This window comes from Oreochromis niloticus, linkage group LG17 (assembly GCF_001858045.2).
Source record: "Oreochromis niloticus isolate F11D_XX linkage group LG17, O_niloticus_UMD_NMBU, whole genome shotgun sequence".
Taxonomy (NCBI): Eukaryota; Metazoa; Chordata; class Actinopteri; order Cichliformes; family Cichlidae; genus Oreochromis; species Oreochromis niloticus.
The window spans coordinates 27034766-27047647 of NC_031981.2; the positions used below are offsets into that span (position 1 = coordinate 27034766).

The 12882-nt window shown below is 40.3% G+C and overlaps 2 protein-coding genes across 2 annotated transcripts in view; both read right to left on the reverse strand.

Annotated features, from left to right (window-relative positions):
* The window catches only part of psmg4 (proteasome (prosome, macropain) assembly chaperone 4), a 4197-nt gene extending 689 nt beyond the window's left edge, over positions 1–3508 (reverse strand). The window contains exons 1-2 of the mRNA XM_003457291.5: positions 3207–3508; positions 1733–1808 (exon numbers count right to left, since the gene is read on the reverse strand). Of these exons, the coding sequence (XP_003457339.1) occupies positions 1733–1808; positions 3207–3374 (244 nt within the window). The 5' untranslated portion in view covers positions 3375–3508. The remainder of the gene's footprint in view (positions 1–1732; positions 1809–3206) is intronic.
* A 754-nt stretch (positions 3509–4262) lies between these two features.
* On the reverse strand, positions 4263–9864 carry bphl (biphenyl hydrolase like). Its single transcript, XM_003457285.5, has 7 exons — positions 9487–9864; positions 7126–7229; positions 6783–6949; positions 5200–5353; positions 4947–5078; positions 4703–4826; positions 4263–4616 (listed from the first exon to the last, which is right to left on the reverse strand). The coding sequence occupies exons 1-7, from the start codon at positions 9549–9551 to the stop codon at positions 4526–4528; spliced, it is 837 nt and encodes a 278-aa protein (XP_003457333.1). The 5' UTR covers positions 9552–9864; the 3' UTR covers positions 4263–4525.
* Between the last annotated feature and the right edge of the window lie 3018 nt (positions 9865–12882).

Here is a 12882-nt window from a genome sequence, read left to right on the forward strand (position 1 = left end):
CAATTAGAGCTCTTTATGCACATATTTTATAGTTCTGCATTCCTGCAGACTTTGCCTAAAGGGTCATCCACACCTGTGGCAAAAGAAAGTCAGTGACATTCACTGACTTAACTGACAACGGTAAAATAGGGGCTGGCTATGTGAAGCGAGCGGGTCCTGAGTTAAACATTTCTAACTTTAAGAGACTGAAGTGGCTCCCGAGAATAAAGGATATCATTCACTAAAAAAGGGACACAGGGAACCTGGAATTTGGTGTAGTTTAGCTTATAGTGTAGTAGTTTACACATTCAAACGATCCCTGGTTTAATCCCAGGAGGAAGCACAAATATGTCAGGGGTTGCATTGCAAAGGGAATCTAGTCTTTAAAAAAAATTCCACATGTGCAGCCATCTGCTGTGGTGATCTCCCTGTTTATAAGTAGTACTATGACATTAAACAATGGGGTTGATGGAGATGCCAAAAGTACCGGGTAGATAAAACACACAGTAGATATACAAGCATGCATCAGCCAGTCAGTTCCTTAATTTCATTGGCTGTGGGTGAGAAAAAAAAATCCCATGTTTCCTGTTTAGTTGTCAAGGCAACATTATGTGGTAAAGACACCATGGATGAGTAGTCATCCCTGTAGACTTTGCATTAGGCATGTGTATAAACAAAGTTGGCTTATTGTAGAATCGATTGTCCAAAGACAATTCTACCCAGTCATGAACTGGCAGGTAAAAAGACGTCCACGTTCAGCCTTACAATTGCCCTCTGCATCACCCTGCACATTTCCAGAAATAGATACTACAACATTGGTTAGCATACCAGGTTCTTGTTGTGTAGGTACACTGCTAATGAGTCAACACTCAGTTGACACTGAGTCAACAGTCAACCAGCAGTCCTTTGTTCACACTGGTAGTTGCATTAACCACTCACCTCAAAACTGAAATAGGTTACTTGCCTCCTACTCACTTAACATTGTCAGTGTTTCACCTGTTGCAAGCTGCTGAGTTTCAGTGATATTTGTAGTAGCTTGCCATCACCTGTGTGTGAATGGGTGGATGACTGATGTGTAAAGCGCTTTGGGGTCCTTAGGGACTAGTAAAGCGCTACACAAATACAGGTCATTTACCATTTTATTTATATATTTCATAGTGTCTTCCAGTGTGGACATCACTTTATAGTGGACACTGAGATTGGCCAAGTATTTTCACAAAACCAAGATAAATGGCTATTCTTTGCTGCTGTGTTTTGGACCAAGTTAAATGTAGTGTATCATTTTACACTCCACAGCATATCAGAGGTCTGAAACACTTCTCCAAGCCACCTGTAATTAAGTTTGACGATAGAACTTGTGGAGATTTGAGACTTGCCTTGCTTCTGTAATTAACTGCAATATCAGAATCACTTTTGATTTCAAACCTATCGTTTCACGGTTACACTAGTTATTGTACTAACACACACTCTGAATACTCCAAACACAGATATGCTACTTTGAAGCATCACTCTATTCAAGTTTCAATTCTCCCTGCTGACTCTCAGGAAGGAAGGTCAAGTAGACGCCAAAAACACATGCAAGAAAAAAGCATGCCAGTGACTCTGGGTTCAAAATTACATCAATGGTAAAATTCTAACATATAATAGAAATCCACAATTAAGAAGCACATGGCAACTTAAATGAGCATTTTATGACTTTGCTGTAGCCATCTCCTACATACAACACATATTGCAAACTAGTGTTATACATTACCTAATCTTTGTGCCAAAGAATTTGGTGCTGTGTTGGATGGGTCCCCCATAACTAAAGTAGATAATGGCATTGAATCCTGCAGACAAAAGCATATAAGCTGTTAGCTTCCCTTTCCAAATTAACATGTAAGTGACTTAATACCTGTTTATAGGCCTAGGTCATTTTTTTTAAACTCAGGGAAATAGAGAAACACTTTTAATCTTCACAAGACTCGCTTTCTCACTCTGACATACATATACATATATATATGTATGGATATATATATATATATATATATATATATATATACATATATATATATATATATATACATATATATATATATATATATATATATATCAGTCTATATACAGTATATAATGTAAAATACTGGATCATCATATTAGTGAACCAACAAAAAATGTAGTCAATATTTGTAAATGTAATCCCTGTGAGCCAAGAGCTCAGGCTACAGACTGCTCAAAATGCTCTCTTTAGGCAGTTTTCTTATACTCTTGGCTCTGGATGATGTCACTGAGGATGGATACCCCTAATATGGTCATCTCAGACACAAGTCCCGCCCGATTATTTGCTCTTCTGTTTCCTAGGGGATGATGTTACAGACAGGGAATGAACTGAATGGCTGCACTGAGACCCAGTATAAGATAAACAGCAAATATGCATGGTTGATTGGAAGAGATGTGTGTTACTGTTGCCATTCCTAGAAGTGGGGGGTAAGCTTGTTAGTGTCGGCCTACTTAAACCTACTGCAAGGCTCTACCCAGGTGTAACCCAATCAACTCAAGGACTCTCCACCATTGAGTCTCTGCAAGAGTATACAAAAAGGCCCTCACAAAAGCAACGCAACTATAGTAGAGTCCAAAAGTACAACTATGAACGAATATGGAGATATAAACAACAGAATAAAACCGATCCAGAACAAAAAGAATTAGTTTCCTCATTTCCCTCTTGTGCTACGTAGCCAGGACAAGGTGGATAAAATGATCCCCCATGTCATATTACATACAATATAAGAAAATAAATAAATCAACTGCAGCCATCTAAGTAGGAGGCTAACTGGTAACAAATGTTTTGTTCAGCCCAAAGAAGTTCAAGTATTTTGTTTACAACATATAAATAAAAAAAGTGGAGCCGTACAACATTTCATTTTCAAAAGACCAAAAAATGCTGAGGAATTGTTTCATTTACACCGCCAAATTAATAAAAAAAAAAAAAAAAAACATTAATTTTTTCAACATAAATTTAGGAAAAGCCCAGCAAAATAAGATAAAAAAAAAAAAATCATATTAATTTTAACGTATATATTCTTTATGAAAAACGTTTATTTTGAAAATCATCCTAAAAAAAATTAAGACCTGCGCTTTTAAATACCGAGTTTCTTATTCTTCACCCGACGAATATACCCAATATTCTTTATTTCTGGAAAACGGCTTACCAGTACTTAGTGAATGAAGGTGTGCTGTGCGGTACTTACATATTTGCTGCTCATCGACACTGCTAAGTTGGACAGAACCGGAGCCGAACCGACCCAAAGGAAAAACCCGCCGCTGAGCTTCATGACGTGAAAGTGTACCACCTGCTCCAGAATCTTTTCAGAGAAATTGTGAACGGAAATTCCCTTAAATTCCGCACCGTTCTGCATTTTGCCACTTTTGTTTCACTCTTTATTGGATGAACATCTAAAGTCCGCGTTAGCTTAACTATAAACAGCATGGAATACTTCCTGGTTTAACAAAAAAGGCAGGCCAAAGCAATCGATCATCGATGCTCGAGAGTGAGAATCCAGCACAACTGATCTTGGTGCCGCAATAGATCCCTATATTACACATTCAGTGTGAATTAAGACACATATATTAGCTGTTAATGACACTTTCTTACAGTGGCACCCTCTATGAAATACCAGAGACTTTATAAGAGTTTTTATTGGTAAATATTTTATTCTTGTGCAATAGACTCATTGGGCTGTGTCATAGACTGTATAAAAGATGCCAATGACGTCCTCCATTTGTCCAAAAAGCCATGTTGGGTTTTAGAAGCCAAAGGTGACCATATTTAGTAGAGACGGAAGTATGCTATGATTTTAGCTAAGGCTAGCAGTCTGCAGCCATAAACTGTATGGTTGCCACGCAGCCTGCTAATGAATGACAAGTCAAAAATAAATAAAACAATTAAAATCCCACTCACCAACACTTCACAGCACAAACCTCTTGGACAGCCAGTACTTCACAGCAGCTCCTATTATTTGTCAGATAGAGCTATAGTGGCCAAAACGTTTTCTTGTACCGGACTGTAAACATCTTTATTTTGCTGTGAGCTTAAGCATTTTAACACTGGAGCCTCTGGGATTTTACCACCGGATTCACTGAAGTTTTGCTTCAGCCCTTGAAGGTGACACTTTGGGCTTTCCTTGTCAAATAAATGTACGATATTGCAGTTAGAGATGGTAGTAATGTTTCTCCTCTTCCAATAAAGCCTCTGGCCTGCTGAGCCCTTGATACATTTTTAGTAAACTTTGCTCCAGAGCATCCTGTTAAAGACACTTGTCACAGGTCTATAGCTGGATAGATCCCAGAGTTTGTTACAAATGAAATTTATTTACATTAAATTGTAACTTTAATTAATGTAAAAAGCTGTTTCGCATATTTCTATATTTTTGTTAAATCTAACATTCCAAATGAAGATTGCATCATAAAAAGTAATCAAAGTAATGTTACAATCCACATTCTACATTTTATTTTTAAAGTAAGTAACACCAATTCTTTTGCTACACAATCGAATAATGAAGCCATGGTTTCACTCTTCAAGAAAGTCTTCCACCAGTTTGTTGAATTCATCAGCATACCGCAGGTGGAGGTTGTGTTTCCCCTCTGGCATTAAATGCACTCTAGATTTGGGGATGAAAATCTTGATTTAGCTTGTACCTAAAAGTGAAATTCATCAATTTGTGGTAATATTATTGTGCATGCTCACCGTGAACCTTTGATGTGTTTGAGGAGGTACTCAGGGTGGAGAATTGGCACCATGGGGTCTTTCTCTCCATGGATGATGAGGGTTGGACAGCTGATCAGGGGCAGATGTTCCATGCAGATGCTTCCTAACCAGAGAGCAAAAAGGAAACATTCAGATTATCTGCTGCTATGCATTAGCAAGAGACAAAATTAACAAGTATCTTTTCAGATTGTCTAGTGCGCCTGCAGCAGCACAGAGCCATCACCTTCTGGTCTGTGGGCAAACTGTGCGATTCCATCCACCCAGGCCTCCCACAGTTTAGCAAAGACTTGCTCCCCATACACCTCCTCCATGGGTTGCCTCATCCTCGCACTCCATTTGGAGACATCACGCACCTCTGAGTGTTCCCACAACATAACCGTTCACACACAAACACACAACACGCACATATTCAAATGAAAGCCAGTTTGTAGCTCGAATAACTTGCCACTTGTCCAAGGCAATGAAAAGTGACGCACCATTGTAAAGCTTGAGGTCATGCTGGGAAACAAAAGCATTGGCTCCCCACACAACCATCTTCTTGATCAAATGGGGGTTCCTTGCAGCTGCAACCAGAGCGGTGATTCCCCCATCACTCCACCCGAGCAGGGAGAACTTGCTGAATCCCAGTGTCTGCCAAAGAAATCATAAAAAAGTAGGTTGTGTCAAAGCGGTAACACAACTTGCTGTTGTAAAAAATGCAAAAACTTTCTTTTTTAACCGCAAGACTAGACAGGGGCCCTGAATTGTACTTTTATCTGTGTATGAATTGTGATATATAAACCAGATTGCATTTGAAATGCAGAAAATAATGCAGAAAAAAATTAGTCTTCATGCTTCTGAATGTACAGATATTGTGAGAAACCTATCTGACAGAATCCTTCCTGAATGATTCACAGTTCTAAGACATTTTGAACAGTGAAGCATGAAAAGGGTTGGTGGTGGGGGGTGGGGGTGGCCTTTAAATTTTCTGTTTTGAATCATCTCTCAAATTTGAATAACAGGTAGGCGGGGCCAGAATAATGTGCCTGTGAAGATTACTTATACGCATCTAGTATTTACAATCTTTTTCACAACTTTGGCTGTGTGTAATATGAGCATCCACTATTGGAACATATAGTATACAATAACAAGATCAAAGAGAAAAATCAAAGAGAATATTAAAATATTATTAAAGCTTATCAACACACAACAGCTGTGTTGGATTCTGCACCCATCTAATTTCACATACTGCACGTGTAGCTCATAGGTCGCCAGTGATTTCGAAATTTATATTTGCATAAGAGTTATGATGATGGTTAAAAAGCAATTTGATTGGCATACAAAATATTGCAGAAGTACTGAAAGGAGGGGGGATTTGTTTGTAGCCTCATACCGGAAACTATAAAACCCCAGACTGGGGCTTTTTGTCATGTTCATTACTGAAGGGTAAAAGAAGGATATAGCTTCATAAACCAGGAATTTTAATATTGGCGTATGAAAATAACATGTCTCAGTATTAGAATTGGAAGGTGGATTAGACATCATTGAAGTCAGGGTCGCCTAAATTTTGATCAGAACACAAAGCAGAGAATAGAGGAGGCATATACACTGACTGTATATACTAATTTATTAATTGTGCTTTAAACACTTTCTCTTATAAAACTGCGTAAAAAAACAAAACAAAAAAGAAAGGACAAAAAGAACAAAAAGAAAAGGTCCAGGTAATTTTTTAAAGGTAATTTCCTGCCAGTACATTATCTGTTTTGTTATGGGAGTTTCCATAAATGGTAAAACTCGATCTGTGGTTAAAAAAATATATTAGGATTCGTATTGCTTTCTAATATCTATCCAGATATTAGACTGTAGTAAAATCTAGCAGGTTTTGGATTGCAGAATTTAACTTATTTTCCATTTTGAATGAATTCTAGACCTTTATTATTTTACTACACGCTGAACTGAGCATGAAGTTCATCACTCCCCATATGTTCCTTTCTTTCACATGCCCCCCAGAGAAGGGGCTTCTCGGGAAACTGTACGGGTCAGATTGGTAATCATTTTCACCCTGAGTTTATCAGCAAACCTTCATAAGATCAACTGCATCCTTCGCATCCCTCTCAAAAAAGTCAGGGGGGAAGTCTCTGTCTGGGGGACGGGATTGTCCATACCCACGGGGATCCCAGCCAACTACAGTGAAGCGTTCTTTGCTCAGAGACTTAAGCTGAGCACCAAAATCCGTCTTTGTGCTTCCTGCAGTAGAAAACATAACAGTTTTTTTTAGATGCTTAAAGGACTTAATCAAACTGTACTGAAGGATATGTTATTCTTGCAACAGAGATATTTTGAGTATAGAAAAAGATTTTGATGTCTTCACATATAGCCAAACTTTTCTTCTACATTAAAAGGAGGCGTGTGCTTTTATTTACCCAGAGCGCCAGGAAGCAACAGCACAGCATGTTTTCCTCTGCCTGTCTGCTCATAGTACAGATTCACTCCATTAACAGGCTTCTTGCCTGAGGCCACTGAAGTGCTGCAGGGAAACACACGGGGAGACGGTGGTAGTCAAAATGAGCGGAGGGTAGCAGAATAAGGTAGAATAGTTACTTTGAATGTTACAACCAAAGATAACAAAGCCGTCCTTTGTTAGGACAATTACAGCAATCACATTGTCCAACTTTGATGGGAATAGAAGAATCTTGGGTTTCGTGGGGCCTTAAAAGCAGGTTTGAAAAGTGGAACCATTGTTCAGCTTAACCCTCAGCGACAGCATCTGTTCCTGTAGATTTAGAGTGCTGATGTATGGCACTGTCTTATTCTTGGTCTCTGTGTACTATTAAAGTTATTTTGCTGGGATGAACTAGAAATGCAAAGTTTCTACCTACATTACTGCTGAACACTCGGCTGCGAACCGTTCCAGTGCGAGCTGGAGGCCCTCACCCGATGAAGCCAACAGAACCACATCATCCGCAAAAAGCAGAGATGAGATTCTGAGGCCACCGAAGTGAAAGCCCTCCGCCACTTGGCTCCAGCCGAGTGTGAAGCAGCGGGAATGAGGATCAGCACCTCCAAATCTGAGGCCATGGTTCTCAGCCGGAAAAGGGTGGAGTGCCCACTCCGGGTCGGGGATGAGTTCCTGCCCCAAGTGGAGGAGTTTAAGTATCTCGGGGTCTTGTTCGCGAGTGATGGGAGAAGGGAGCCGGAGATCGACAGACGGATTGGTGCTGCGGCTGCAGTGATGCGGACGCTGCACCGGTCCGTCGTGGTGAAGAGGGAGCTGAGTGTAAAAGCGAAGCTCTCAATTTACCGGTCGATCTACGTCCCTACCCTCACCTATGGCCACGAGCTGTGGGTAGTGACCGAAAGAACGAGATCGCGGATACAAGCGGCAGAAATGAGCTTCCTCCGAAGGGTGGCTGGCCTCTCCCTTAGAGATAGGGTGAGAAGTTCGGCCATCCGGGAGGGGCTCAGAGTAGAGCCGCTGCTCCTCCACATCGAAAGGAGCCAGTTGAGGTGGTTCGGGCATCTGACAAGGATGCCCCCTGGGCGCCTCCTGGGTGAGGTGTTCCGGGCATGTCCCACCGGGAGGAGGCCCCGGGGCAGACCCAGGACGCGCTGGAGAGATTATATCTCTCGGCTGGCCTGGGAACGCCTTGGTGTTCCCCCGGATGAGCTGGAGGAGGTGGCTGGGGAGAGGGAGGTCTGGGCTTCTCTGCTTAGGCTGCTGCCCCCGCGACCCGATCTCGGATAAAGCGGATGAGGATGGATGGATGGATGGATTACTGCTGAACACATTTCAAAGCTGTGAAAATCAAAGGCTCCAAGTAAAGTGCGCCAACACGGTACTTGAATAAAACAAAAGGTGTACATGAACTCATATGAGTTTTGATTATAAGCAGTTCAGAAGCAGCAATTATTCATTTGCTGAATAAAACTAGCCTACTGTCAAATGACGTGATGTTCAGAGATGGCAGTGTTTGCAAGAGCTCATAGTTGCTGGTAGTTATTTACCATCACGTGACCCCAGTCATATATTTATATGCGCGACTGTGATATTTCTCCATCCTTTAAAAAAAAAAACCCAAACAAACAAAAAACCCGCAGTAATCTTTTTAAAGGTAATGTTTTGCAGTCTAACACATCTATAGTGTCATGATTTACTCCTGCAAAAGCATCGAGCCAAATACTTTATGCATTAAATGACGAGGAGATTATTTTAAATATTATCCATCTACAAGCAAGGTGTTTGTTTAGCTTTAATTTGAAAGACAGGCAAAGGATGAAAAAGGACATTATTGTTATTATTTGCTATTAAACAAAAACATCCCTAACAGTTATTCACCAGATCGACAATATAATATAATATAATATAATAATTTAGCACCCTTTTTTGCATTTAAAATATTTGCAAAGTATAATAAACGACATTAAAACGTGTTAGAATATTATGTTTATATAATATTTGTGACAGATAATGGAAACAGTATGGCTATGATGAAGACGAATACAGACATTAAACTCGCATTAAATGTAATTGGCTGTAACTTGAGTTTTTTATATGTATATCTAACATCGATATCGTCGTAATATCACAGTTGGTTCATAAGCACTACGTTGCAGTGAGTGGGCATACTACACCATCTAGTGGACTGGAATCAAACAAACCTACGACTGCAAGAAAACCCAACACATTTCCTGCGTGGTCTCTGCAGCTCTGTGCAGTTTGTCTTTGAAGAGTCGTGCGTGTCATTTCACAGTGCACACAGTATGAAGACAGTAAGAACTGTTACCAGTACGGCCGGATCGCTGTCATGGCTCTCTGAAAGCCACGTCTCCCGAGTAAAAACAGCGCCATGTATGATCGGTGCGCACACTCAGCACGTCCTCGGTCAGTCTGCAGGTTTGATTTGGCTGGTTAAAAATTGTACAGTCTCTCTCCGAAGTGGACCAAAGTCCACACGTTCCAGCCCTGCGAGTTTGTTTTTAAAGGAAGTGCTGGGATCAGTGTGGCACTTTCAACGTCGCCGTTTATCCAGTGAAATATTTTCAGGCGAAAGTACGAAGGCGAATCCAAAATCACAAGCTGATCTGAAAACTGTAGTTTTCCGTCTTCACTCTGACATGTCAGGCTCACTGGAGTGAAGTAGGTGACCCACCAGTCTGAGCTCAGGCTGCAGGTCTTAAATAATGGCAGAGCAGATTTTTAACAGGCTTCTGTTAACATGACCTCTCATGGATCAGCATGTTATTCATTTGAATAGAAATCAGCTGAGCATGTCTGCTTTCATACTGGCTTTGCTGTGTGTTTAGAAGTGGGGTGAAGCCATACACTGTATATAAAAGATGGACTTCCCCAGTTGTTTGGTGACGCTTTATTTTGAAATTTCAAGCTGATCATTTAAGTCATCACCACGTTGTTGTTTTGAGAATGGACGTGACAAACAAGAGGTTTATGTGACTGAGAACTGAGGACATATACAAGAAAGCCCAGGGCAGTTTTTCTCTTTGAAACCAGAGGAGTTGCCCCCTGCTGGCCATTATAAAGAATGTGGAATACATTGGCTTTAATTTTCAGCTCTGGAATCTGCTTTTTTTTTTTCTTCTTTTAGAGCTAACGAGTGGAGTGAAGTAAATACAAACTATGGTTTGTACTACGGTAGCTGGTATATTCTCCAGCCCTCCTTGCGACCCTGAACGGATAAGCGAAAGAGAATGGAAATAAAACACTTGTTTCTGGTTTTTCTGACTTCTGAAGTCAGTTTTGTCTGTAAAATGCTGGTATTGTGCTGTATATACATGCTGATTGGTAAAGGTTTTACAACAAGAAAGAACTCCTCTGATGATAACAGTTTAAAAACGTAGCCGTACCGCAACAGAAACCTCCACATGTGTATTAGAAGCAGCTGTGTGAGGTGATTTGAAGCTGCTGCTAGAATCTAATCAAGATGGTGGATAAAGGGGCTCATAGTGCTGTAATACTTACAGAAAGGTGTTTTCCTACAACTGAAACCTATGAAAAACCTACAAAAAATGGAACTGTATCAAATATTGTCTCAACGCCTGAAACATGATGAAAATTGCCAGAAGAAAAATGTTTACTCCACCACATTGACACTTTTGGCTTTGAGCTTCTTTGGGCCCCTTTCCTTCTGGACTACTGCGTAAACACTCCTATGATATTAAAAGAATGAGTGGGAATTATGCGTTATAGAATAACCATTTTGATGCCAGAAGACTCACAGTGGACAGATACAGATGTCTAACTTCAGTCCCTAAAAGATTAACCTCCAAAGGTTTCAGGACTATTCTGTACAGTTTGTCTTCATAAGCAATTATAGATTTCAAGAGGCTTTTCTTTAAAAAGACTCCCCCCTTTAAGCCAGACAAAATATACATTCAGAATTCATTCAGGGTTTTCCTTTTCTGTTTTATAGGAAGCGTTCTTTCCTTTTTCATCCTTTGCCTTTTAATGGACTTTATTTGAGGAAGGTGACAGACTTAAAAATTACCATAAAGCCTCAACATTACACTACATATGGAAATATTCCAGAGTTTATATGTGATATGACAAAAAAAAACCCTCTTTTACTTGATTACAAAACTTACTGTGTGTTGGATCAGTAAGACCTCAGAATGGTTAATCCCTGTGAGACATCTGAAGGGTTACAGCCCTTTGAAATCACTCCTTTCACGGGAAGCTTTGTTGCATATCAATTTCCTTCTTGCTCTCTCCCCCCTCATTTCCTGCCATCTTTCTACTGTTGTTTATGTAATGAAAGGCCTACATTAATCCTTGAGCGAGCTTGAGTATTTCACACAATTTCATGGGTGTGTAATCAGATATCTGTCAAATGTCAACCTCAAGGTAAAGTCAGGGGATGGACTGACGGGGAAATATGAATACGTGTACGAGACCCCTTATCTGATGTTGGCTTGAATGAATGAAGCAACGTCTTTGACCCTCTGGAGAGGAAAACTTTGCACCAAAGTTATTGGAATTCATCCTTAGGAGACGTTGAATATTTTTTGATTTCTCAGATATTTCCACTACCATAAACTTCATGGTAGCTGTAGAGGACAAGCACAAATTCACCAAAATGAGTAGCTTTCAACCTCTGGTGATCATATGTCTGTATAGGACTTTAGAGCAACTCATGGAATAATTGTTGCACTATTAAACTGAAGTGGTGTGCCAGCACATCAACACAGCCAACCACAGAGAGAAAGACTTGCATGTGGCTACAAAGACCTGTGGCTAAAGACACAAAGGTCTTGTGGTTTCAGCTTTTCAAATGTGATGATTTTCTCAGTTATTTCGCCATAAATGAGATAGTTTGAGGTTTTAGACTGTTTCACACACAACAACTTGTTTCCCCACTATTAAGAGGCAATTTAATAAGCAAACTAATTATTAAGTAAATTTAAAAAGTAAGTATTAAGTTGGAGCCTAAAAACGGCTTTCGATAAAGTGATGGCTTGATGCGCAAACCTTCCTCAAACCCGAAAGACTCCTCTTCTTCTTGTTAAAAAGACAATTTTATTGTGAAACCCAATCTCCCACCCCCTCCACCCACACACACACACAGACGCGCACTCTCTCGGCTCTGATCAAGGTGTATTTTTAATGTATCATCATGGTTTCTAATGTGTGAGCTGTTTTGTTTATCAATGGTTTTGACTTTTCGGTGCCGATGAGCTGTTCTCTAGTTCTCTGAGGCAGGCAGCAGGCAGATTTTTGTAAACGCCTCCACTCTCCCCTGCCTGTCTCTGTGCCACACACACACACGCACGCACACACACACACACACACTGAACCACACAGAGGAACACAAGACAAAGCTGGGCTAAAAATACCTCGATCGGCTCAGAGCGATGCACTGAAGATGTAGCCAGATTTACTGGAAATGAACAGAGCGAGTTAGAATTAAGAGGATGTCCACTGAGAAGCGCAAAATTAGACATAAATGGGGGAATTCTGAAATCGAAGACGAAATTAGGTTTAAAAGCGCTGCTCTGTTATTAGAAAATATTAGAAAGGGTGTTTGAAAAGTACGACTTGTTTTTAGGAAACAGAAAATTGTGGGGATTTTTTTTTGCCACACTGGTTTGCAATTCTTGGGCACAAACATGTCACACTGGCTTGAGGTTGTCACAGATATTAGTGGAAAAAGAGACTGAATGAATAT

Excerpts from the sequence above, each read along its gene's own strand:
- bphl (XM_003457285.5), bottom strand. The coding sequence starts at position 9,551 with ATGGCGCTGTTTTTACTCGGGAGACGTGGCTTTCAGAGAGCCATGACA. Across the intron at positions 5,354-6,782 it reads ATGCAGTTGATCTTATGAAG|ACACTGGGATTCAGCAAGTT; the intron begins GTTTGCTGATAA and ends TTTCTTTGGCAG. Across the intron at positions 4,617-4,702 it reads AAACACATCAAAGGTTCACG|AGTGCATTTAATGCCAGAGG; the intron begins GTGAGCATGCAC and ends CCCCAAATCTAG.